Source organism: Dermochelys coriacea, chromosome 22 (assembly GCF_009764565.3).
Source record: "Dermochelys coriacea isolate rDerCor1 chromosome 22, rDerCor1.pri.v4, whole genome shotgun sequence".
Taxonomy (NCBI): domain Eukaryota; kingdom Metazoa; phylum Chordata; order Testudines; family Dermochelyidae; genus Dermochelys; species Dermochelys coriacea.
The window spans coordinates 11,199,928-11,223,977 of NC_050089.1; the positions used below are offsets into that span (position 1 = coordinate 11,199,928).

Consider the following 24,050-nt stretch of genomic DNA (forward strand, 5'->3'; position numbering starts at 1 on the left):
GACCACCAGATAGGTGCTTAACAGGTGCTTACTGATGAATTTTTTCTAGCTGATGTGTTACCTTAATTCATTAATAAGACCCCTTTTTAAATCTGACAGGTAGAGTAATGGGCAGGGTGTTTTTAGCACCTGTCTTCAGTGCCCAGCAAAAATGGGGCAACAATAGGGCAAGGTTGGAGCTGGCAGGTCTTTACAGGTTGCTTGTAACGCAGTGTAACTCATTTCATCATATGCCGAGCTGGGCTTTCTGTGACCCGTCAGCAAGAACAGTGGCTGGTAAATCACGCCTTACGGTCCCTTTTTGAGTGCAGTTATATTTAGTGCATTTACTCGACCATCGTTAAAACATTGTGTGTTTCTGGGTAGCTGGGAATGACAATAAGAAACAAGGCCCAGATTGCTGTCATTGGTCCAGCTGTGCAGGCTACAGCTGCATATTTAACATGTTATTCTTTATATCTAACCTCTACCCCCATCTCACGTTTTTACCAAAACAAGGAGGCAATCAGCTGAAAGGGGGCTTCTCCTTGAAGCAAAATGTTATAGATTTATCAGCTCCACCCCCCTTCTTTCCCTCTCACCTCCTTTTCCAAAGTGACTTGCAAGAAAAGAGATTCTTTTGCTTCTTGATGACAGAGCTGGAAGGCCTGAAAGTTCCCCTCGTGCCCTCAGAAAACACCCCTTTTCAGTGTTTTAACTTAAAAATAAAATCTGGTTTTGATGGCAATCTCCTTGGAGGAGCAGCAAACTGCAACCCGGGGGACTATTTAGAGACCTTTTCTCCCACCTGTTCAAGGAACATTTCCGTTCAGTACCTATTACAAAAATCCATTTATTTCTCTGTTCCTTGGATTTCACTTCTTTGCTGCTTATGTTGCCATTATCACACAGTGCTTGTCTGTTTCCAGTTAATTTCACTTGGGCTGGGTTAGCTGAGCACTCTGCTCAATGTAGAGGTTCTTACAGGTCAGGAGCTCTGAAAAGCAGATTAGAAAACACCATACAAAATTTTTTTAGAAAATCCTATCAGACTACCTTTACACATCAGTCAAAAAGAGGGATATCACCCCACCAGTCTCCCTTTGTGGACCAGCATCCAGACCCTCCAGTTAGCTCATGTCTGTTCAATTCCCATAAAATACAGTATCCATCCACTTTCTTCAATACTCAGTTATCCATTAGTACCTATCATCTCAGTCCTCCCTCAGAGCTTTTGATTAGAGAATTGCACCATAGATCCCTCAAAGTCTTCCCATCTGTATCCATACTAATAGTTACCTAAAGCTAGGCACATTTAAAGCCCCAGCTGCTGTAAGGGAGAAGTCATGCTTGGTGCATACTCATCAGATCTTTAATAATAGCTCTGATTTCAACAGCTATCTGGATTATGTACTGTCTGGATTATGAAAGTGAAGTATTGCTGTCCCATCTCACTGCATCCAGGCCTCTGATTGTTGGCTGGATTTTGATCTTTGCAGGTTAAAGGCTGTGACAGGGTGTGCATACCCTGCACTAGGCAGGAAAGGGTTAATCCCCCACTATGGGCCGAGAAAGCCCGCCCCTCAGACCATGCTGGGCATGCACCAAATGCTGTGCTAGTATAAAAGGAGAGCAGCTCAGCTCAATCTGGTCTGACTACCAAGAAGAAAGGATGTGTGGTGGAGGTTGTAGTACAGGAGCTGGAGATCCTGTGACCTGCACTGAAGACATGTTGCCCTGTGGACTGCAGCTTCAGGAGCCTGGTAGAATGTGACCTAGGGAGCGTGAGTGAGTGCTGTCTCACCCATCTAAGGCTAGCATGTTGAGTCTGGATTCTCTACTGACCCAGTGGTGGATCACTGCTATTGTTAGGGCACTAGGTTGGGACCCAGTGGAGTCAGTTGGCCTGGGTCTCCCTACCCTGGCTGCCACCCCATCTGGTGGTGGCCACTGGATCTAGCTGCTAGGCCATGCTGCCCTGCACCTGAGGGCTGTGGTAGGGACTCTGGCCATTGGACCTCATTGTGGTGATGCCCAAGACAGTCTGGTAGACTGTAGCTGTTGTCTCAGCACACCCACTATCCACCCTGCCAGGAGATAGGGTGTGCATACAATGCCATACAAACATGCAGATGAATGTTTTGAAATTACAAAAAATAAAAGCTAGTGTTCCTGGAGCAGCCCTTAACAGCTATGTTTTCCCAAGGCACAAAGGGCAGGTAGGTACCCTACTCCACTTTGTGCCTTTGAAAATCCACCCCTGCCCCTGATCTGCAGTATGAGCTTGGATTATTGTCATTTCCCCTCAGAAAATTTTAGTTGAATAAAGAAAACCATCCCTTTTACAGGCAATTGTAGCTGCATGAGGCTCAGTTGAGCAGACTCTCTCCCATTGGGGTATTGAAGGTGCTCCAGTCTGCAGGATCTTGTAACAATATTGGGGTGGGGTTGGAAACCAGACTAGGTTAGACAGTAAGGAGGAAAGGTGTTTACTCTATTTCCTTCTTCGAGTGCCCCACCCCAGACACCAGCATCCTATGTAGAGTGGAGACTATAGTACAACAATACTCTTAAAATACTCAACAGGAAAGAAGAAATTTGGCAAAGCAGTACCATGCATGGCCCAAGCTGCCCCTGTGAGGTAAGGGGAATTGGCTAACAACTGATTAACTGTATGTTGTTCGTTTTTACTTCATGTGCTCCATCTCTCAGACCAAGCAGCTTATGATCCTAATCGCTCCCTATGGGGGCAGTTCCTTCATAGCTCCTGCCACCAGTAGTTGATGTTTTGTAGCAGAAGTTGTGCTCCAGCTGTGTTACTCTTTACTGGGGAATTGTGATTAGGAGCACATGTCTTTAAACAGATGTCCTGCTTGTTTATTCAGAGTCCCTCTGAGAATCTCTCTTCTGTCAGGCCTGTGTCTTAAAAGTGGGGACAAGACAGGTGCTAAAGTGGCATAAACAGCTACACAACTGGCCTGCTAGATTGTGCACCCACATCTTAAACAGGCCATGAGCTTTGAACAATCAGTCCTTCTAAGGCAGGGGTGGGCAAACTATAGCCCAGGGGTGCCATCTAGCCCTTCAGATGTTTTAATCCATCCCTTGAGCTCCCAACAGGGAGCAGGGTCCAGGGCTTGCCCTGCTCTGTGTGGCTCCTGGAAGCAGTGGCATGTCCCTCTTCCAGCTCCTATGCATAGAGGCAGCCAGGGGCTCTGCATGCTGCCCCAAGCACCACCCCCACAGCTTGCAGCCAGTGGGAGCTGCAGGGGAGATGCTTGCAGACAGGGCTGTGTGCCTAGCTGCCTGGCTGCGCCTCAGTGTAGGAGCTGGAGAGGGGACATGCTGCTGCTTCAGGGAGCTTCCTGAGGTAAGAGCCATCTGGAGCTCTGACACCCTCCCCAGCCCTGATCCCCTCCCTCCAAACCTGTCTGTCCCAGCCCAGAGGACCCTCCTGCACCCCAGCCAGAGCCTGCCCAGCCCAAAGCACCCTCCCACACCCTGAACTCCTAATTTCTGGCCCCATCCCAGAGCCCACATCCCCAGCTGGAGCCCTCACCCAATTTCATGAACATTCATGGCACACCATACAATTTCCTTATCCAGATGTGGCCCTTGGGCCAAAAAGTTTGCCCATCCCTGTTCTAAGGAAATGAAGTTGACTGCAATGGGGCCAATATTCTTTGTATTGTCTCCTCCCTGGTGCCCCACAGTAGACAGAGCACCTGCTCTGTCAGAACAATAAAGCACTCTTCCTCCTGGCAGTCAGTGATGTCTTCCATCTAAGACCCTCCACTCACCTGCTGAGTGAAGCCACCTCCCATTCCAATCAAAACTTGCCTAGTCCAGGTGAAATCGACTGGAAACAGATGGGCACTACTGGCCAGATATTGAAAGGTATTTAGGTGTCTACAGATGAAGATAAGCAACCTAGTGAAGTTTTCAAAAGCTTCTAACTCCCATTGGTTTTTTAGTAGGAGTTGGGTGTTGGGGCACTTTGGAAAGTCTCCTTAGGTGCCTAAATACCTGATTCTAAATTTAATAATTTCTTCAGTACTGGGCTTGGAAGGCAATATTAGTATTTTTCCTCCTTTCAGTGCCAGTTTCAGCCTGAGCTCTTGCCAGATTCCAAAGGTGACATACTTGTACTACCACAAGTAATGCTTTGCACTGGTGCAGCATGTCTGCAGTAGGGGTTTGCCCAAGTGTAGCTATGCAAGTAGTCTAACGTCTTGTTAGATGAGCTCATTGTTTGCTAATAACTGTTTGTTTCCAAGAGCCAGAACTTAAACACAGATGCAGGTGAAAAGTTTTGTGCCAAGTTAACTATGTAATTGCAGACTTTACACACCCTGGCCCACATGTTTACTATAAAACTTTTCTCTTGCTATCCCCATCTTAGATTACTCTCCATGATTTATGACAGGTTTCAGAGTAGCAGCTGTGTTAGTCTGTATTCGCAAAAAGAAAAGGAGTACTTGTGGCACCTTAGACTAACAAACTAACAAAACAAACAAAAGCTTATGCTCTAATAAATTTTAGTCTCTAAGGTGCCACAAGTACTCCTTTTCTTTTCATGATTTATGAGGACTGCTTTCTTGCACATCCCTCCATTTTTGCCATTAAAGTGAACTGGTTTAACAAAACCAGAAAATGGAACTGACAAGGCCTGAATGGAAACCTTTGCTTTTAAAATTAAAAGCATTCTAAATATTTTATGCCAGTTTTTTACTGAGTTTGTCATGTGCAGCCTAAACAAAACCTTAAAATGAATTGTTCCCCTCTGATCCCTAAAACTGAGGAAAGGGCCAGGCTGTTTGAGCTAACCAATGTCAATTTTAGTGTTTCTCTTTTAGTCCCAGCTCTGCCACAGACCTGCTGGGTGACCTTGGGCAAGTCACATGCCTGCTCTGACTCTATTCCCTATCTGTAAAATGGGGATAATACTTGTGACTGGTTGGATTACAAAACCCCCTTGGGGCTGCCAGCTGATATGCCAAGACTACTTCTGCCCCTACCTTCCCTGCCAGCTTGGAACTTCAGAACCCTGCCTGGTTGTGCCAGACATGCTTGCTGGCCACAAATACAGACCCAGGTCTGAACTACATCCCAAAAACTGCAAGCTTAACTGAAAGCAGCTTAAGTGTTCCTGTCTTTAACACAAAGAAAAGGAGTACTTGTGGCACCTTAGAGACTAACAAATTTATTAGAGCATAAGCTTTCGTGAGCTACAGCTCACTTCATCAGATGCATCCGATGAAGTGAGCTATAGCTCACAAAAGCTTATGCTCTAATAAATTTGTTAGTCTCTAAGGTGCCACAAGTACTCCTTTTCTTTTTGCGAATACAGACTAACACGGCTGCTACTCTGAAACCTGTCTTTAACACAGATGCCCAGCTTTCAATGGGGTTTAAAATCCCAAATCTCTTTTTACCCTGTATAAAGCTTAGTGGGCAAACAATTTGAGTTTACCCTGGCTAACACTGATAGAGAGGCACAGCTGTTTCCCCCCAGGTATTACATAGTTTGGGTTAAATAATTAGTAAAAAGTGACTTTATTAAAGACAAAGTAGGATTTAAGTGGTTCCAAGTAGTAACAGATGGAACAAAGCAAATTACCAAGCAAAATAAAATAAAACCTGCAAGTCTAGGCCTGATACAGTAAGAAAACTGAATACAGATAAAACCTCACCCTTAGAGGTGTTCCAATAAGATTCCTTTTATAGACTAGTTTCCTTCTAGTCTGGGTTCAGCAATCACTCACCCCCTGTAGTTACTGTCCTTTGTCCCAGTTTTTTAGGTAGCTTCTCCACCCCCAAAGGATCTCTTGAGCCAGCTGAAGACACAATGGAGGGGTCTCCTGGGGTTTAAATAGGCTTTCTCTTGTGGGTGCACACCCCTCCCTCTCCCTGTGTAGAATCTAGCTACAAAATGGAGATTTGGAGTCACATGGGCAAGTCGCATGTCCATGCATGACTCAGAACTTACAGGTAGCAGCCATTGTTTACATGCTACCTTGAATGTCCTCAGGTAGACTATTTATGTGGATTGGAGCCTTCCAAGATCCATTGTCCATTAAGTATTTTTTTATTGGGCACTTGCACATTCCCCTCTCAAGAATCTGACCAAATGTTTTACTAAGGCTATTCGCATCTGATGAAGTGAGCGGTAGCTCATGGAAGCTTATGCTCGAATACCTTTGTTAGTCTCAGGTGCCACAAGTCCTCCTTTTCTTTTTAAGTCTACTTAGAAATCAAGCAAGTACACAGCCAATATTCCTAACTTCGAACACAAAAATGATACATGCATACAAATGGGAGGAATGTATTCCGTAGATCATAACCTTTAGAGATATTACATGGCAGTGTAGCATACAACCTATTTCAGTTATGTCCTATATACATTAACATATTCCCATAAAGCAGCATGGGGTGCAAGGTCACAATACTTCTTTGTAAAGCAGTTTGAGATCGAAGCATGAAGTGCTATGTAGCAGCTAGGTATTCCCACTGGATCAGGAAAGTTGGTTAGAATTAGAGGGCTCACACCAGGTTTGAAAATCAAACCAAAACAGTCTATCCTCACAACATTAAATAGACTTGCATTTTGAGTCATAGGGGTGGTATTGTTAACCCCCAGTAATGTCACTATACCTTACTTGTATCCCATTTGGCAGCTACTTAACTAGCATGTGGACCTGCTGTTACTTTATAGACTTGAAGCTCGGGTCACTATGATCTAGCTTGATTACATCAACACAGGTCAGACAACATCACCCAATACTCTCCATCAATCCCATAACCATATGATGATTTATGAGCTGGCATGTGCATCTACACTACCTTCTACTCCATGCACTCAGAACTGTTCAGCTGTGTCATATGCCCTATAGTGCCAGTAGCTCAGTTTCCTTCCTTCCTTCAGTGAGTGAGGGACTCTGCTTTTTGGAAAAGATCAGAGTACTTGCCCTAATATTATCCGCATGGCCATGATGCCTGGCATAAAGACAACTCTGAAGTTATCAGATTGTGGATTTGTAACTTTATAAGAGCTTCCAGGCCCCTCTATCCAGGATTATAAAGTGTTCATGGCAACCTTTGTGGGGGCTACCAAATACTAGTGCCAGCCAAGACCTACATTAGTCAGCAGTGGAGACACTGGCATAGATATCATTTGAAAATAACATGTTAAGTATGGTGTTGAGGAGAAATCCTAATTTACATGTCAGGATTTTTTGACAGACACTGGGAATTTTGGCACATCCTTTGCTGTGATAGTGATCTGTAGTCTATCAACTGACAAGCTTGCAATTTTTAGCTTCAGCCTAGAGTGAATTAAAGCCTCTGTTACCTTGAAATAGGTTTATAAGGGAAATAGCATATCTAAGACTGAGCTGCTGTCTGGAATAAGTTGCTCTAGGCAGATTGAAAAATCTCTCTAGTGGATAGATCAATTTAAATTTTCCACTGTACACTAGGCCAGGTAATTGGCTTTCAGTACAGGAGCTCACCACACTGATCCTAGGTGTTCGGTTCAGAAACTGCTCTGCACAGTTAGAAATGAGCAGAGGGGAAATTAGAGGGAGCTGTTCTAGTAAGGGAAGTGGCTAGATACCTGCTCCCTTTCCAGGACATCTTGCAGCTTGCCCCCATGGCTTCCCTGGGCAGTCCGGCTACCTGATGCAGGATTCGAGGGGAAATGCCCCAGTGCTGCACAGAAGCCTCCATTAAGTGTGAGATCCATGCACACGGAGGGGTTGGTAGGAGGTTGCAGGCTGACATCCTTCCCCTTCAGCTTCCACAGGAAATCTGTGGAAAAGCACAACCTTTCTCCAGCTGAACCCCCCCCCTCCCACAGTGAAGGGGGGTTGCAGAGCCAGCGGCTAGCTCGGGAGTACACACAGCATGGTTTCAATGGGGCTGCATTGCCCTGGAACAAGAGGCTCAGGGTCCTAACACTTTGCAGATCCTAGCAGGGATGGGGTGGAGGTAAAGGAATGGTCATTCCCTGGGGGAACCTCACATGTAAGAGCAGGGAAGACATGGAATATCCCAGGAGATTTCATCCCCTAATCTCCTTGGGTATTGGAGGAGGTGGATCTGGGTCTTGGTTTTCCTTCAGGTAAATAGTCAGTACCCTGAGTACTTTGTTTCGCCTGCAACATTTTCCTCTGCCTTCTAGGAACATGTAGCCCAGTGCCACTATTCCTCTGACCTCACACAGCTTGCACAGAACTTGGTCTACTTGTATATCTCCCAGCTTCTGTTAGAGGCGCTCGTGCTGGATGTGTTCCTGGAGACCTCTGCAGAATTTTTGAAGGTGCATGATGTCCATGCCTCTTGTTCATTCCTTGTTGTATCCAACAGGATGAATTTCCTGGTGGGGCTTTTGCAATGCAGAAACCTGTCACAAGACATCAGATTCTAAGATAGGGTTGTCATGTGGGTCTTGCTGTGACTTTGCATTGTGGGTGGCTGTAGGAGGTGACTTTGATTTCTCTGGTCCATTGTGGATTCCACAGCTATTTCAGTGACTGGGATTATAGCAAACAAGTGGCTCTGCGATTAATTGTACATTCATTAGATCAGTTTTCATCAAAAGAAGAGGAGTCTTTAAATGTTTCCTCTTTTGTCCCTGCAGGGGTTTTCTGTGCATGTAGAAATACACTTGACTTGTATCTGGCTCCTCTATTTGATAGGATCAGAGGCAGCAGGCACTGAAGTCCAGCAATGGGAGATCATCAAAGGGGAAAAAATCCAAGTGAGTTATTAAATCGTTCCTTGTTTCATTTGAGAATTAATGAGTGGCTATTCATGCCAAAAGATCATTGATCCGGTAATTTGCAAGAACAGTTGGCAATCTGAACAGTCTGGATTGCAGGAAAGACTGTTTTCTTTGGCCAATAAACTGACTGTTTCTAGAGATTTTGTTGGGGTGAAAACTAGACTCGCCTAGAGGTAAGGGGCAAGTCTAGGACTTGGGAGCCCTGGGTTCTATTCCTGGCTCTGCCATTGGCCTGCTTGGGAACCATGGGCAAGTCCCTGTAATTCTGTGCGCAAAAATAATACCAACCTCCTTTGTAAAGCACTTTGAGATTTATGGATAAGAGCTGGGTATTACCATCAAGTTACTCTACTGAATGACCTATATTGTCATTTCCCTTCTCTTTGCTGACTTCCTCTTTGTCCATGTGGAACAGATAGTAGTACATGTTAGACTTGAGCATAAAATGTCCATACCCACTGAGGTTTCAAAAGGCTGGAGCTAAGAGGATGTGCAAATGGGTACTGCTTCAAGGTGCACAGAAACCCAGCATCCCTCCATGAATTGTATTTACACTGCAGCCCTCACTTTTTTGGATCAGGGCATACAGAAACACAGCCATGAGGAAGGCAGCACTAGGCAGCTCAGGGCATAATGACTTTTTCATGAATATCACTGGCTCCAATCCAGCCCAGATCAGTAGCAACTAAGATACCATCTGACTATTCAGTGGCTTTGGCATGAGATGAGTTTGGTAGGTCTCAGTCCAGTATCTAGTGGGCTAGTGGCCATTTCACAAGAGCCCTTAGCAGTGTGCACTGACCTTCCTTACCAAGTCTCAGCAGAGGGGAGAAAAAACTACCTGAGGGGTGGGGTGTCTCAGTCATATGGGCACATAAGCCAGGAACAAAACCCAAAGACCTTGGCTCTCAGTCCTCTAGACATTCTTGCCTGTTGCAGTAGTTTGAACAGTGACCAGTCAACTAGGTGTGTTCAGAAAGATAGAACTTTGTTTTTTCACTCTTGTGCCAGGCGTCATTTAATGGAGTCCACTTCCACTTCCACTCTGAAGCATCTTCCTGATGTTACTGGATGAGATCTTTGTGGAAGTTCTCGGATCTCTCTGCTGATGTCTTCAGAAGTGCTATGAAGGATTTTGTGGATGACTACTTAACCAGGGCTGCTCATCTTGAAAGCATGGATGGAATAGTAACCAAGGTGGTTCAGATGGTCTTGCCTAGCATTGTGAGTAAAATGCATGTCTCTGTGCACATGCAAGCATGTGCACAAACACCAGGTTTGAATTTGGAGCTGGTGGAGGATGCTGGACTGACTGCCCTGCAGTGTGAAGCTTTCTAAGTATCTAAAGAACAGCTATAACAGCCAGTGGCAGGACAAAGTTCCTCACTGTCTCAGGCCTCCCCTGGGGGGACCACCACTAATGCTGAGGGGGCATATTTGGGCCTTAGCCTCTTGGCTAAGCCTGCCAGTTCATGCCATAGACTTCTGGCCATTCCTAACTGGACTTGGAACCAATGGCTTGGGTCACTGAGGCCACTGACCAGCCATCAATGACTTTTGGTCAGTAACCAGCTGGGCTGGATATTTTGCCCCATAGTTATCATAGCCTACCAAGCAAAAGTGCTAATCGCTTCAGATGCAGAAATGTTTTTCTTCTGCATTGACTCAGCTCCAAGAGGCATCACCAAAAGATGGAATATGAGGCTATTTTCCAAGAGGTCATTTCACAGGTCGTTGAGGACACTAAAGCCTTAGCTCACTTGGTCCTCGGTGACTACAATGCCAAGATGATAAAGCTGCAGCAAAGCCAGGTACTGTTGAAGCATGTGTGGCAGCATGGGTTATTCCATGTAAGAAATTAATTCCAGTGCCCTGGTGAGAAACCCACATGGGCCATCAGACATGACAGCAAGTCACCATCTGGTACAATTGAAAAGCCAAGTTCAATATACAGTACATCCAGAATAGTTCAGTAGGAGGAGCTTTTTAAAAGGATGGACAGACTCAGAGTTATGCATTCTCTTGATTATAAAATTAAGAGTACTGGACCATGATTAAGAGGCATCATCCCAGTATTGGAATAACTCTCTAACATAGGTTTTGTTAGATGTAATAGATAAAAACATGCTCATACCCCCAACATTTTCAAACCTGGGGCATGAAGTTAAGCTCCCAAACAGAAGTGGCCTGATTTTTTCCCCACGAGTCCCCCAAATGCCTAATCAAGATATAGACCCCCCTCTTTTCAGACACAGCAAGGGAGTGCCCTGAAGAGCTTGCAACTTCAGTGGACAAGACAGACAATTGGGGAAACTGAGGCACAAATTGTGATTGCCCTAGGGCCACACAGGGAGGCAGTGGCAGGGCTAGGAATAGAACTGAGATCTGACTTGTGGCCCTGTTTTATGTCATGAGACTCTCCTGAAACTGAAATCTTGCATTTTGAACATTACAGCCTCATTACTCTTGTTCACTGTTGGGTAACAGGGCTCCTCCCAGAGAGAAGGGGAGGACAGGAAGTAAAAGCTGAGCTGAACACCCTTATGAGCCATTATCCATCTGGCTGCCCAGTGCAAGTCTCATCTCGCTCCTCCCATAACTGTTGGGTTTGCTAGATGCCAATCAAAAGCCCCCTGGACCAAATACACCCCTGGTAAAACCCCACTGACTTCCATGGGGATGAATGAGTCAGTCTGTAGATATCTATAATGGAAAAGATATTACAGATCAATGACTAGCTGACACAATCCTCTTTATCACTTGTGTTGATATCATGGGCAACTCAACCCTCCTGTTCTCCCCTGCCCTGCCCTGTCCCATTCCCCACCACATCTCCTCTGCCTTCATGCTTTTCTTTTCACTAATCATCTCTGAACTAAACCCCATCCTCACCCCCCCAAAATTGTGGCACTAACATGACAGTTGCACTGTTATCTGGGTCACTGCATTGCTCGTCTGTTTAGATTGAAAGCTGCCTGGTTCAAGACCATCTACTACTCTGCATTTGTACAGTGCCTAGCACAATGGGGCTTGGACCTTAGTTGGTCCTGAGGCACTACTCTAAATAAGCATGATTAGTCATAAGACACAAGCTTTCTCAGCAAAGCAATAGTGGGAAGCATGTGGGGGTTTCCTATTGATCCCTTCATTTCCTGTGGGGGCAGAGACCAGCAGAAAGTGCCTTTCCTCCCAGTTACACAGAACCCAGGCAGACCACCCTTAAAGGAAAAACCACCTCACTACTGAGGCGGTGGAAAGGCACAACGTGAAAAGCTCTTTGGCTGGGCACTAAAGTAGAAACAGGACTTGATGTCTGAGTCACTAGCAGGTGAGGTATAGATTGCACCCTGTCAAATGGCAGGAACCCTGGTGTATATTGACATGGATTACATGTCTCTGAATAGACACCTTACAGTGTACAGAAAGCTTGTTTGGGGAGATTACACAGCCCTGTCTGATATGCAGATGCATGTAGATGGCTGGCTGCATTACACTTCACAATAATAGGAATGGCTTTCCAAGTAACTAGAGCTTGAAGGACAGAGCCTGGGCTGAATGATGGGCCATGCAAGTGAGCCACATTTCTAAGCGGTGAGGAGATGGGTTTGCTCAGCACAGCAAGTTGAGTGGAACAAACACCCCTTATTGCTCTCCAAGAGATTACAGGGAATTATATTAGTTTGATTGAAAAATATTTATTGGAATTGCAGCTTTAAGACAGTGTGCACAGGGAGAGGCATTTTTTCCTGCAGACAGTCTCTTTACCAAGTTTCAGAGTAGCAGCCGTGTTAGTCTGTATTCGCAAAAAGAAAAGGAGTACTTGTGGCACCTTAGAGACTAACAAATTTATTAGAGCATAAGCTTTCGTAAATGCATCCGATGAAGTGAGCTGTAGCTCACGAAAGCTTATGCTCTAATAAATTTGTTAGTCTCTTTACCAAATTAGCCCTTAGAACAGTGAGCCCAGGCCTTCTCATGGTAGCCTGACAATAGCTTGACCTGCTTATCAGCCTTATGTGCCTTCTCATTGCTAGTTCCCTTCCTCTTCCCATCTCTCCTCTGCTCTCCCCCTCCTGCCTCCCTGAGGTGCTATTTCCTTGTAGACCCTCTGTCCTTAGAGGCCCCAGCTGAGATTCAGGGCCTGTACAACAGTCCCTCCCCTGAGGATCTAGTGGTTTAAATAGACCAGATCAATGAAGGGTGGAGACAGGACACTGCTATCCCCATTTTACAGATGGGGGAAACAAAGGCCTGGAGAGATGAAGTGGCTGAATCTGTAGCAGAGCTAGGAATTGAACCCACATCACCTGAGTGCCCCTCCACTGCTTGAACCACAAGCCTGTCCTTCCATGTGTTCCCAGGGGTTCTGTCCCCCTGCCCTGCCCAGCAATCTGTTCTGCAGGTCGCATGCCAAGCACAAAACCAGGAGGGTTTTCTGCAGCAGGAGAAGAGCATGATGAGACTTCCTCCAGTGAACAGGGAAAGCCAGCTTGGAAACAGTCTTTCTCCCCAAAATCCTCCCCAAACCCTACACCCCCTTTCCTGGGGAAGGCTTGATAAAAATCCTCACCAATTTGCATGGGTGAACAGACCCAAACCCTTGGATCTTAAGAACAATGAAAAAGCAATCAGGTTCTTAAAAGAATTTTATTTGAAGAAAAAAATAAAAATCATCTCTGTAAAATCAGGATGGTAAATACCTTGCAGGGTAATCAGATTCAAAACAGAATCCCTCTAGGCAAAACCTTAAGTTACAAAAAGACAAACAGGAATCTACATTCCATTCAGCACAGCTTATTTTATCAACCATTTAAACAAAACAGAGTCTAACACATCTAGCTAGATTACTTACTAAGTGCTAAGACTCCATTCCTGTTCTGTTCCTGGCAAAAGCATCACACACAGACCCTTTGTTTCTCCCTCCCTCCTGCTTGGAAAGTATCTTGTCTCCTCATTGGTCGTTGTGGTCAGGTGCCAGCAAGGTTATCCTAGCTTCTTAACCCTTTACAGGTGAAAGGGTTTTTCTTCTGGCCAGGAGTGACTTTAAAAGTGTTTACCCTTCCCTTTATATTTATGACACAAGCAATGAGCTGCTTTCCTTTGGTGCTCCTGCTCTGCTTGCCCTTTGGAGAGAGGAAAGCTTTCCAATAGCTGAACAAATCTTTATGCTCCAGTTTCCTTTTTGTGAATATACGGCTACAGAACCAAACTTGGCAGTTTCACTTTGATGCATCCAATGAAGTGAGCTGTAGCTCATGAAAGCTTATGCTCAAATAAATTTGTTAGCCTTTAAGGTGCCAAAAGCACTCTTCTTTTTTGTTTCACTTCAGGGACTGTACAAACATTTGTTCTGGTGGTCATGTTGTAGATGCTAAAGGCCAAAATGCCTTGATCTCTTCCTGCATCTGGGCCAGCAGACCTCCCCTGCTCACTTCCACACATAGCCACCTAACTTCTGTTTTAGCCTGCACTGGAGAGAGCTCATCTGCATTGAACTCCCCTGCTCTCCCCCACCAACCCAGAGTTTTGCTTTGTTTCAAATGGTGCAATCGTTGCTGCCCTTTCTGTGGTCAGTCAGTAAAATGACTCTAGGCCCCTGGTGTTCAGCTGATGAACTCTGCCCTGCCCCTTCCACAGCTGACCCAGCTTTATTTATTATTGGGCCCTGGCTGATTAGCTGTATTGCCCATGTCTGAGCTAGGGATTCAGAATTGCTCCAGGAGTATTCATATTTCTAGCAAACTGGAGAGCATGGGACAGCTCCTCTGCACAGCTTTGGCATCCAGTGATATAGTTTAACCTGCTGTGGGGAAGACCCCCTTCCCTCAGTGGCACAGAGCAGCTGTAGTGGACCCTTTGCCTAGCCTTCTCCAGGGCCCATCTTAGCTGGTGTCCAGGGGCAAGGGGGTTGTCTGGGTGGGGCATCTGCACTCTTGTTGGCTTCTTGGGGCTACACCCCCCCTGGGAGGAGAGGGGCAATTCTGTTTCATGGAGATATCAATATTTTGATCATTGGGTTCATTCAGATTTCAGAACAAAAATCCAAAATTCCAATGTCCTCCATGAAAGGAATGGAGCTTTGGCTCCAGGGGAATTGAATCTAGTGGGCAGACAGCCCCAGAGCTGTAGGCCCTGGAAGCCCTGAGGTCCTGACTCCAAAGCAGTCCGGATGGCAAGCTAACTCCCAGGACTCCCCATCAGCTCACCAGGCAGGCTGGGGAGGAGCCACAAGCCTGGATTCTCAGGGTTTCCAGTCTCTCAGTTCTTCACCAGGCTACCAAGGAGCTGGGCAAGGGCACTGGCAGGAAACAAGATAGATTTTTTTGAGGTTGCATCAGAAACCTGTCTCCCTGAAACATTTTGATGGGAGGGGGTCTTGTTGGAATTTTGTCCACAAAAGTGGCTCCAAGGCTGCTACAGCTTACCCCCCTAGGGATCAGTCCCAGAATTGCAACCACTGCATGCATGGCATTAGGAGGGCATTGCCTGCTTGCCACCAGGCTCTGGATGAACTCGAAGGGCGTTTTAAATCCAGGGAGTCTGATGCTTTTGCAAACAATCTCAAACAAGCTCCCAGCAGCCCTTTTTATGCCAAGCCAGTGCTCTGACCTCTTCTGTTTACATGCATGTGAGCACAGCTGGCAGAATGGGGCAGTTGTCTCCAGGAGCAGCAAAAAAGGTTCTGAACAACTGGCAGAAAACTTTTCCTTTTGAAAAGTAATTAAGGCTTCTCTTTCAGATTACAGCAATTGCTAGTAAACAACTTATTGACACCTTTCTTCTGGAGCACTTGATCAGCATGACTAGTACATATGATCCTGGATTTGGAGGGAAGGAGCACGCCAGTGTTCTAGCGAGCAAGTGTTGAACAGCTGAGAAGGAGCAATTTCTGCACCTTAAACATTGTACATGGTGCTTATTTACACCTTCAATGTGAGCATCCAACATGCAGTTTGAAGACTGCTAGCCTTGCAACACCTGAATGAAGTGGGCAAATATTGTTACCTTAAGGGAGGAAGCATGACCTAGTGGGTAAGGCACTGCACTAGCAGTCAAGAGACCTGAACTCTGACTGTGGGCAAGTTACTGCCTCAGTTCCCCCCACAAATGGGAATGACACCTGAAGTGCATTGAGATCTAAACAGGTGTTATCTATGAGCTAATAGTATCAGTCAGCAGGTCTGAGCCTGACCCTTTAATATCCAGATGGCAGGGTGCCAAATTAACAAATAACTTACAGCAGGGTTAAGTGACTTGGGCAAGGTCAAACTGCAGGTCAGTAGCAGAGTTGGGGAAAAATATTGTAATCCCCAGATCTAACCGCTACATGTACTCCTTCCTATAACCTTCTGATCACTGGCTCACTGTCCAGATCACTTTACCTCTATCCATAACATTACTACTTTGATTTTGCACTAGCACCCACATGGGTGCAGTACAGTAGGTAAAATGTGCCTCAAACTTCTTCCAGTTGAAGGGCTCAGCCTAGCTCTATACTGAGGCCAACTGCCATAAGATGAGGCCCAAACAACATACATGGCTACAATACAGGAGCCACACAAGCATGGCTTATTTTCATTAAACCTGAAATGCTCCATAGGGTAGAGGGCTTTTTCAAAAACGGGCACCATCTCTGTATGCTAGTCTTCTAGCCATGGGGCGTTTGAGGCACAGTTGTTTGTAGGGTGCTCAGAGATGCTCAGAGGAAAGGCACTACTTAAATCTGCTTATGGGAACAATGAGACTATTGTAAACTTCTCAGGGCAGGACCCATCTTTCTGCTTTGTACAATGCCTAGTACAGCTGGGTCCTGGTCAGAGACTAGGGCTCCTAAGCACCGCAGTGGTTAATACCATGGCACAATCAGCTTTGGTTTGTGGGAGGTTTCAGGGGCCTAACTTGTCTGGATTAGGACTGCAGTGTATTGTTGGATACAGTGACTAATGGGCTCAATCTCACATGTCATTAATGTGAGCAGAACCCCTCTGTGCTGGTTGCTTCCCTTTACCTCATGCAAGAAAGTCATGCAGAACCAGGCCCCTAAGTGGAGGATAGGAAATGCTGTTTGTGTCTACAACTAGAAAGTAACCTGTGCTGATTTTCTCTCCCCTTCTTTCTCCCCCCCCAGATGTGGGTCCTCCACACAGCTGCTCAAAGATCTTACCTGAATCCTTTTTTCTCCACCCAGGTTGGATGTTTGATATTCTCATCAGGCAGTTCTTTAGCATTCAGGAGCAGCAGAAGACTACCTCTGATGGAAATCTCCCAGCGGAACATTTTCAAAAAGCTTTTATCGAGGTGGTAAGTAACCTCGTATTCTTAGAGGTTGATTTTTGCTGTCTTGTAGCTCCCCCTGTACAGCAAGGTGGGGGGGGGGGGAGAAAAATCCACCATGTACCACCAGGGCTAATTAAGGATGAAGGGTTGATTGTAACACAAGGGATTATACAGAGCCGTACTCTGATTTTGTTTTCTGCTGAACCCAGCCTGCTCTCTCCCCCATATTAAGATAGACCACCACTAATATTCTGAATTCATTTTAACCCTTAGGATGCTCAGTGTCCTCTTCTCCCCATGCCTCTTCTAGACTCTACACTTGTCCTTCTCCAGAAGGTTACATCACTCTGCATTTCAGCCCTTTATCCTTCAGAGGCAGGTATACTGAGTACTGCACAGCTAGCTATGCAGGAGACCTTTTTTGTAGGTGATGCCATACTCCACAGATCCTTTTTTCTCTGCACAGGCATTAAAGATCCCACAGCACATCTCATCACAATAGGCATTTGCCCAGATGCTAAGTGATGGCATTTCATTGTTTCCAGGATACAGTCCTTAAAATGACACCTGGCACACAAGAAAGTAGTACCTTAGCTTGACAGGAACATAGCATTATTTCAGAGTTGACTCTGTAGATTAGGTTGAATTGGAAGGCCCAAAGGCTGCACATAATTTCAGGATGAATTCAGGGTAAAGTTGTCTATTACATCTAATATCTGGAAATAGCCACTAGATGGCAATATGGTAAGCAATTTTTAAATTTATTGCTACATTAAAGGAACAATAGACCCTAAAATCCTTAATTTGTAGGTTTTTCCTGTGCCTTCAGGTTTTTATTTCTCAAGACTACAGCACCTTCACTGCCTCGGATCTGAAGGGATATTGCTTTTGTCTTGGATTACTCCAGAGACACAACTTTTAAAATCTGAAACAAGCTGTAGTTTGAGTCATCTCTGAAAATTGGATCCATCTTTTCAGCATGTCAAGTCTCCTTTATTTAGCATCACTTGCTAAAATACCTTGGTTTAAAGAAAGCATTAAGCTCCCTTTTTTTCTTCCAGATCAACTCCCAACCTCAGTTTTCCATATTAAGTCTGGGATTTCTTGTCTTAGATGTTACCTTGTCAGAACTAAACTGGCAGAGGAAGACATGGAAGATCTCCTGGAATATGAAAGGGGAGTACAGGCAGCTGGGTGAATGTCTTACAGGCTGCTTTTTGCAGAACTAAACAGTAAATGCACCTTCCTTAACAATGGATATCAACAGGCAATGAACAAATTCAGGTTGGAAGTTAGATTTCTAACCAGGTGGGGTGGGGGTGGGAGGCAAGGTTCTGGAACAGCCTCTGAACAGGAATTGTGGGGCAAACAACTTAATTATGGGCACATTTATGAATGCAATTAGGTGAAGGAACTGCTTGGGGTGCTAGGGGCCAGGCCTCAACATATGTCTTTATATTCCTAAAAGTCAGGCTTCAGGTTTCAGTTGGCCATCAGCAGGGGCAAGGAGGGGATATTCCAATCACCCTCTCTACCAGTGCATCATTTTTTCTCCCCTTCCTCTGAAGATCAGGGCCACCAAGAAAGAGGGCTAGAGCTGTGAGGTAGCACCAAGCATTCTCTCAGGTGCTGGAGTGGCTGGTTCTTGCTCATTTGATCAAGGTCTGATTGCCACATGGGGGGTCAGGAAGAAACTTCCCCTGGTCAAATTGTTAGTGGCCCTGGGGCATTTCACTTTCTGTAAGGGGTGAGCAGGTCACTGCCCAGGATTATCTGGGTGTCTCTCTCCATTACTTCCCTGCCAGTGTGGGGACCTTGGCCCTAGTGCATCTCAGTCTCTCCTATTCTCTGTGTGGTTCATAATAGTCTAGCCTTCTAGGGGCCACAATGCTTCTAATTTCAGTGGTTTAAGAGCAATTGCAGGGTTGTGCTGGTGCCCTATGATACACAGGAGGCTAGCCTAGGTGAGCTAGTGGTTGCTCCTGGCCTTTACTGCTACAGCAGTGTTCCTGTGAGAAAAAACATCACCTGTTTGCTATAAACATGCATGGCTACACTAGACCTTACTTTGGTATTTGCAATATACTCATGAAGACATAGTGCCCATTAAACCTTCCTTTCTCCTGGAGGAGAAGAGATCCTTCTGGTAGGCAGCACACCCCCTTTCCAAATTCTCAATCACCTTTCACCCCCTCCATAAGACACCCAATTCCAGCCCAGCTGTATTACCTTTACAACCCTTTTCCTTACTGCTGTTTCCCTCACCTCGATTTTAGGCATGCAGGCCCATCTCCCCAAGATCTGATCCCTCTGTTCATCACAGGAATAACACTTCTCCAATGTGGGGAGGTTTTCCTACAACAGCAGGAAAGGGGTGATGCAATCCTGTTTCCATCAGTTAACAGAAACCCTGCCCCTGATATCCAGACTAGGCCTTCAACACCCCCATCCCTAAGTGCATTGAGCTCTACAGACAACTAGTGCTATCTATGAGCTAATAGTATTAAAGACAACAGGTCTGAGCCTGACCCTTTAATATTTGGATGGCAGGGTGCCCAATTAACAAAAACTTACAGCAGGGTTAAGTGACTTGGCCAAGGTCAAACAGCAGATCAGTAGTAGAACCAGGTGTCCTGTTTACATCCTCTAGCCCTTAACTTAACCACCCTCGGTTTCCCTTTTTAGTCATGTTCCTCCAAAGCCACTCTTACTACTAAATAGGAAGTTCAGATCAAAGGATTACATGGAAATTACAGGGGAGAGAAAACAGCAGGGGCACTTAAGTTATAGGAAGGAGTACATGTAGTGGTTAGATCTGGGGATTACAATATTTTTTCCCCAACTCTGCTACTGACCTTAGAGCTTGTCCACATGGAGTTATTCAGGAACACCTACTACACCTGGAATTTACATCCAACCTTAATTGAAATCAACTTTCAAATGTAGAGAAGCCCTAAGACTTTTTGTCCATACTGAGCCGGTACAAATTAGACACAAGCATTTTTACCACTGTCACCAGGCTATAATGTCGTCTTGCAATATCTAAGAGAAGTATATCCTCTAAAATGCACAGTGCAAGTAGCTGCATCAGCCAAATACTCCACAAAATAGGATTGTGTTTTTTTCCTCACTTGTCAGTACAAAGCATGTTTGGTCCCTTTATTATGCTGCTGTTTTATGCATCAGCGAGATTTCAGCATGCAAAATTAAACCATCATTGCTAGAAAAGAGCCATATTAGTCGGAGCCGAGCAACAGCCGGCTCCTTCATCAGATTGCATAAGAGGAATTCACATGCAGTGAAAAAAGGATTGCTAAATATTACATGACAATTCCCTCCTCCTGTTATGTGCCTTTCCACACCTCACTGAGATAGCTTATCCTCCCAGATTTGTCAACATGCTGGGGAAAATAGGTTCTGGCATAAAATACAAGTCGCCTGCATTTCCCTCAGTGACATGGTATTGCAAAGAGGAAGATAGAGAGGCGCTATTCCAGTGATCTCTTTTGAATGATTTAGGTGTTTGCGTTTCCTAAAAGCAATTTAGCTTAGGAGCACTACACTGGAAATTTTCTTTCTCCAAGGCACTTATCATTCCCTCCAGGAGGCTGCTGCAGTAAAAACATATTGAGCCAGATCCTGACCCCCCCCAAATTTTGCTTGCTTTGCACAACTCTGGCAGTGTTAAGCAGACCAAATGCTGGCTTAAATGACTCCCTGGGTTAGGATCATAGAACACCGCTGCACTCCTCAGGTAGCAAAATAGCCTGTGCAATTTAGAGCTTTCTCTACACTGTGCCAAAGTCCTGAACTGGGGGAGGACTTGAAGAGGGTGTAACACCACCTTTTCCCTCTCACCTCCACTGAATGCAATTTAGCTGCTACAATCTCAAAGCATTGGCAATCCCCATTTTGCAGATGGAGGCATAAAAAGATTAAGTGAGTGGACAAAGGTCACAAATAAAACACAAACCACCTACTTTCACCACTAGACCAGGCTTCCTCCTTCAAAGCATAAGGTAGGCAGTGCCAGAACCTTAGGAGAGTTACCAAGAATGGAGCTGATTTCAGCCACCTTCAGAGCTGGTGGGTACCTCATTTAAAACAAGACTAAAGCAAGCAAGAAAATCCTCTTCACGTATGTTGAGATTCAGAAGGGCCCACAGTAACTTCTGAGCTTCACAGAGGACAGAACAGTCACAAAAGCACACGTTAGGTGAATAGATTCCAAGGCCAAAATGTACTATTGTGATCATCTAGTCTGACCTTGTGCATCACCCAGGCCAGAGACCCTCACCCAGCGATTCCTGCATTAAGCCCAATAGCCTGGGGTGGAATTAGTGCACATCTTTCAGAAAGACAGCGAGAGTCTTAACTTAAAGACTACAAGTGATGGAAAATGTACTGCATTCCTTGCCCATCTGTTCTAATGGTTAATTACCCTCTCTGTTAAAAGCATGCATCTTATTTCCAGCTTGATGTTCTTTAACTTGAAATAAAGAATCAGCCCTATCTTTGCATATGAAGTTCATGTGATCGTGTGTCCCCAGCTTTAAATAAGAATGAGCATTCAAGTGCACCAAGGAAATGAGAATATTTGAACACAACATTTATTTAAGAATAAAACATGTTTAAATTACTTGGCTGATTCATATAATAAAAAAAAGTGGTGGTAGTAGTGGGGAAAGTTTGCCCAGATGCAAACAAGAAAAAAACTCCAGTAGGGAAAAGCTGCTTTTTGGGTACAAAGCAATCATTATTTGCAGACAGCGTGCAGATACCATTAGAGGAAAGAAATGGTAGCTCGGGCTAAAAAATTTAAGATTTCAGAGCATGTCAAACCTTTCAATCATCTCAGCACTAAATTGCATCAGAGGCGATTCACTCCTCTCAATAGGCACGTTGCTGCAATGGAATTAAATGGCTGTTTTGCAATTGAGAGAACGACAGGGGTACAAGCTGAGAGGTGTTGTTATGGGTGCTTGACTCTGATCAATTACATTTATTATTGATAATGTCATAGACAGACAGGGTGTTTTCTAGTAAGTAAAAATAAAAAAATCCACATGGTTAGGAGCAGAAAATGTTCCTGCTGTGACCAACTTACGATCTAAAGACAGGACTGAGAAGAGAATGAACAGGCAGCACTGGAGTTATGTGGGATCATTAACACACTTAGAGCCAGAAGAGCAAGATGGGTCTGAAATGGATTTGCAAGAGGGGCTGAGAAGGAATTTGAAGGGTAAGAAGACTGTTTGATGTCCAGGGGACACGTGGGAGCTATCGAAGGAAATGAAAGCGGTGACCGTACTAGCAGACTAAACTAGTTATAGTTCAAACTGTTCATTGCGTCCATACTAACGATGTTGAATTGGTTTAAGAACGGTTTTGGGTATCCCGCGTCCACACTAGTGGTGTTCTAAACCATTTCCTCACCTCTCAGAATTCTCAGTGCCACTCCCAGAAGCAGTGGATTCTGGGAGAGATCAAAACACCTTGCGGACTAGTTGAACCCTCTTAGTTTGTCTGTTTCCACAGTGGAACCAAACCGGTTTAGACTGATCTGCTTTTTAGCCTGCTGAAAGCCTAGCCTGCTCCAACCAGTTCTTGCACCCCTATTGAAATATATCTGTGTGATACAAAGTGCCCTAAGACTAAACTGGTTCTTACACAGGTAAATTTCTCTAGCACAGGCAAAGCTAGAGGGAGCAGTCAGAAGAGAAACTTAGCTGGAGCTTATGGCCTGATCCAAAGCCCACTGAAGTCAAGGGAAACACTGCTATTGGCTACAGTGAATGGCTAATGGCTGTTAGGGGGCAGGATCGGGAAAGGGGAAGCAAGAGGGAATACTGTAAGCAGAGAGGCCGGGGAGCATTGTAAGGGTGTCAAAGAGGTGCCAGAAGTGAATATGAGAAGAAGGCAGTATGGAGACTTAAGAAAGGGGAAAGATCTTGGTCAAGTGTTTTCTGCTGTGGCTCCATACCTGAAATTTTGGCTGCTGTTACTGCCCATTGTATTAAAGTAGCTCGTAACTTCATTTAAATAGTTGTACCAGGCAACCGCCTTCAGCGTTGTGATAGTTAAAAGCATTTGTTGTTGTTTGTGGTACAGGTTGTGAGTCAGGGGCACATGCTTTTATCCTACAGGGATTCAGAGTAAGTAAATTACAGTACTTTAAATAGAAGCCTTGAATTGATTACGAGGTCGGCTCTGATTTATAGATAAAACACCATAGTGACAGCTGGGTTACGATGAGAAGAATGAGCCAGGCTTGAGGTCCAATGGAAGAGCTGGAGGCTAGAGGGAAAGACAGAGAACAGTTCTGAAAATCAAAAAAGGTGCAGTTCCAAATAATCCAAGGCTGTATCATTTAGAGATCAAAACGTGAGAGTCTCGAAAGGACAAACTTCTACACTGTGACAGCATGAGTCTGCCGATCAGGGGTATGAGTCACAGTAATAATATCGCCTTGCAATTTACTAGCATCCTTTGACCAAGGATCACCAGGTGCTGCACAAGCCCCCTAGTGATGAAGATGGTGATATTATTGTTGTAGATGGGGAATGCAAGGCACAGAAAGGTGAAAGCCCTGCGTTTTCAGAAGGGTCCGCTAAAGTGAATTTGAGATTCCGAGAAGTTGATTTTCAGATGTTCTGAGCACCAGCAGCTTCCACTGACCTCAACAAGATGTGTGTGTGCATGCTCAGCACCTTGGAGACATGCTGAAATCCCAAGGTATCTCCCAGTTGGGTACCCAAAAATGGAAGCACCCCAACCTAGCTGATGTTTGAGCAGGAATGGCTTTCCCAGGAATCAGCATCGAATCCAAGAGCTGTGACTTTCTAATCCCCCATCTCCCTGCTCTAGCTGCTAGATGACAATGCTCCTTCCCAGTTTTATTCCTTTAATGTTCTGTGCCTCTGAAACACACACATTTATTTCAGGAAGCTCCAAAGTCCAATTCTTTTTCCAGCAGTTCCCTTCAGTTCCATTCCTCACCATTCTCTCT

The 24,050-nt window shown here is 45.1% G+C and overlaps 1 protein-coding gene and 1 long non-coding RNA gene across 9 annotated transcripts in view; one reads left to right on the plus strand and one right to left on the minus strand.

Annotated features, from left to right (window-relative positions):
- The first annotated feature begins 1,520 nt into the window (after positions 1 to 1,520).
- Positions 1,521 to 17,247, plus strand: LOC122457230. 3 transcript variants are annotated; one of them, XR_006276693.1, is made up of 7 exons: positions 1,521 to 1,767; positions 2,566 to 2,620; positions 8,621 to 8,740; positions 9,776 to 9,988; positions 10,434 to 10,575; positions 15,504 to 15,625; positions 16,953 to 17,247. It is a non-coding gene; the product is annotated as an uncharacterized LOC122457230 (long non-coding RNA). The 3 variants fall into 3 exon arrangements; XR_006276692.1 differs by lacking the exon at positions 1,521 to 1,767 and having other exon boundaries at positions 2,415 to 2,620; XR_006276694.1 differs by lacking the exons at positions 1,521 to 1,767; positions 2,566 to 2,620 and adding an exon at positions 7,806 to 8,299.
- Positions 17,248 to 21,629: 4,382 nt separating this feature from the next.
- The window catches only part of LOC119846594 (tubulin-specific chaperone cofactor E-like protein), a 98,087-nt gene continuing 95,666 nt past the window's right edge, over positions 21,630 to 24,050 (minus strand). For 5 of the 6 annotated variants that reach the window (XM_038380425.2, XM_043501055.1, XM_043501054.1 and 2 more), the window contains one exon: positions 21,630 to 23,338. In XM_038380425.2, the coding sequence (XP_038236353.1) occupies positions 23,238 to 23,338 (101 nt within the window). In that variant the 3' untranslated portion in view covers positions 21,630 to 23,237. The remainder of the gene's footprint in view (positions 23,339 to 24,050) is intronic. The other variant, XR_006276690.1, reaches the window with a different exon arrangement.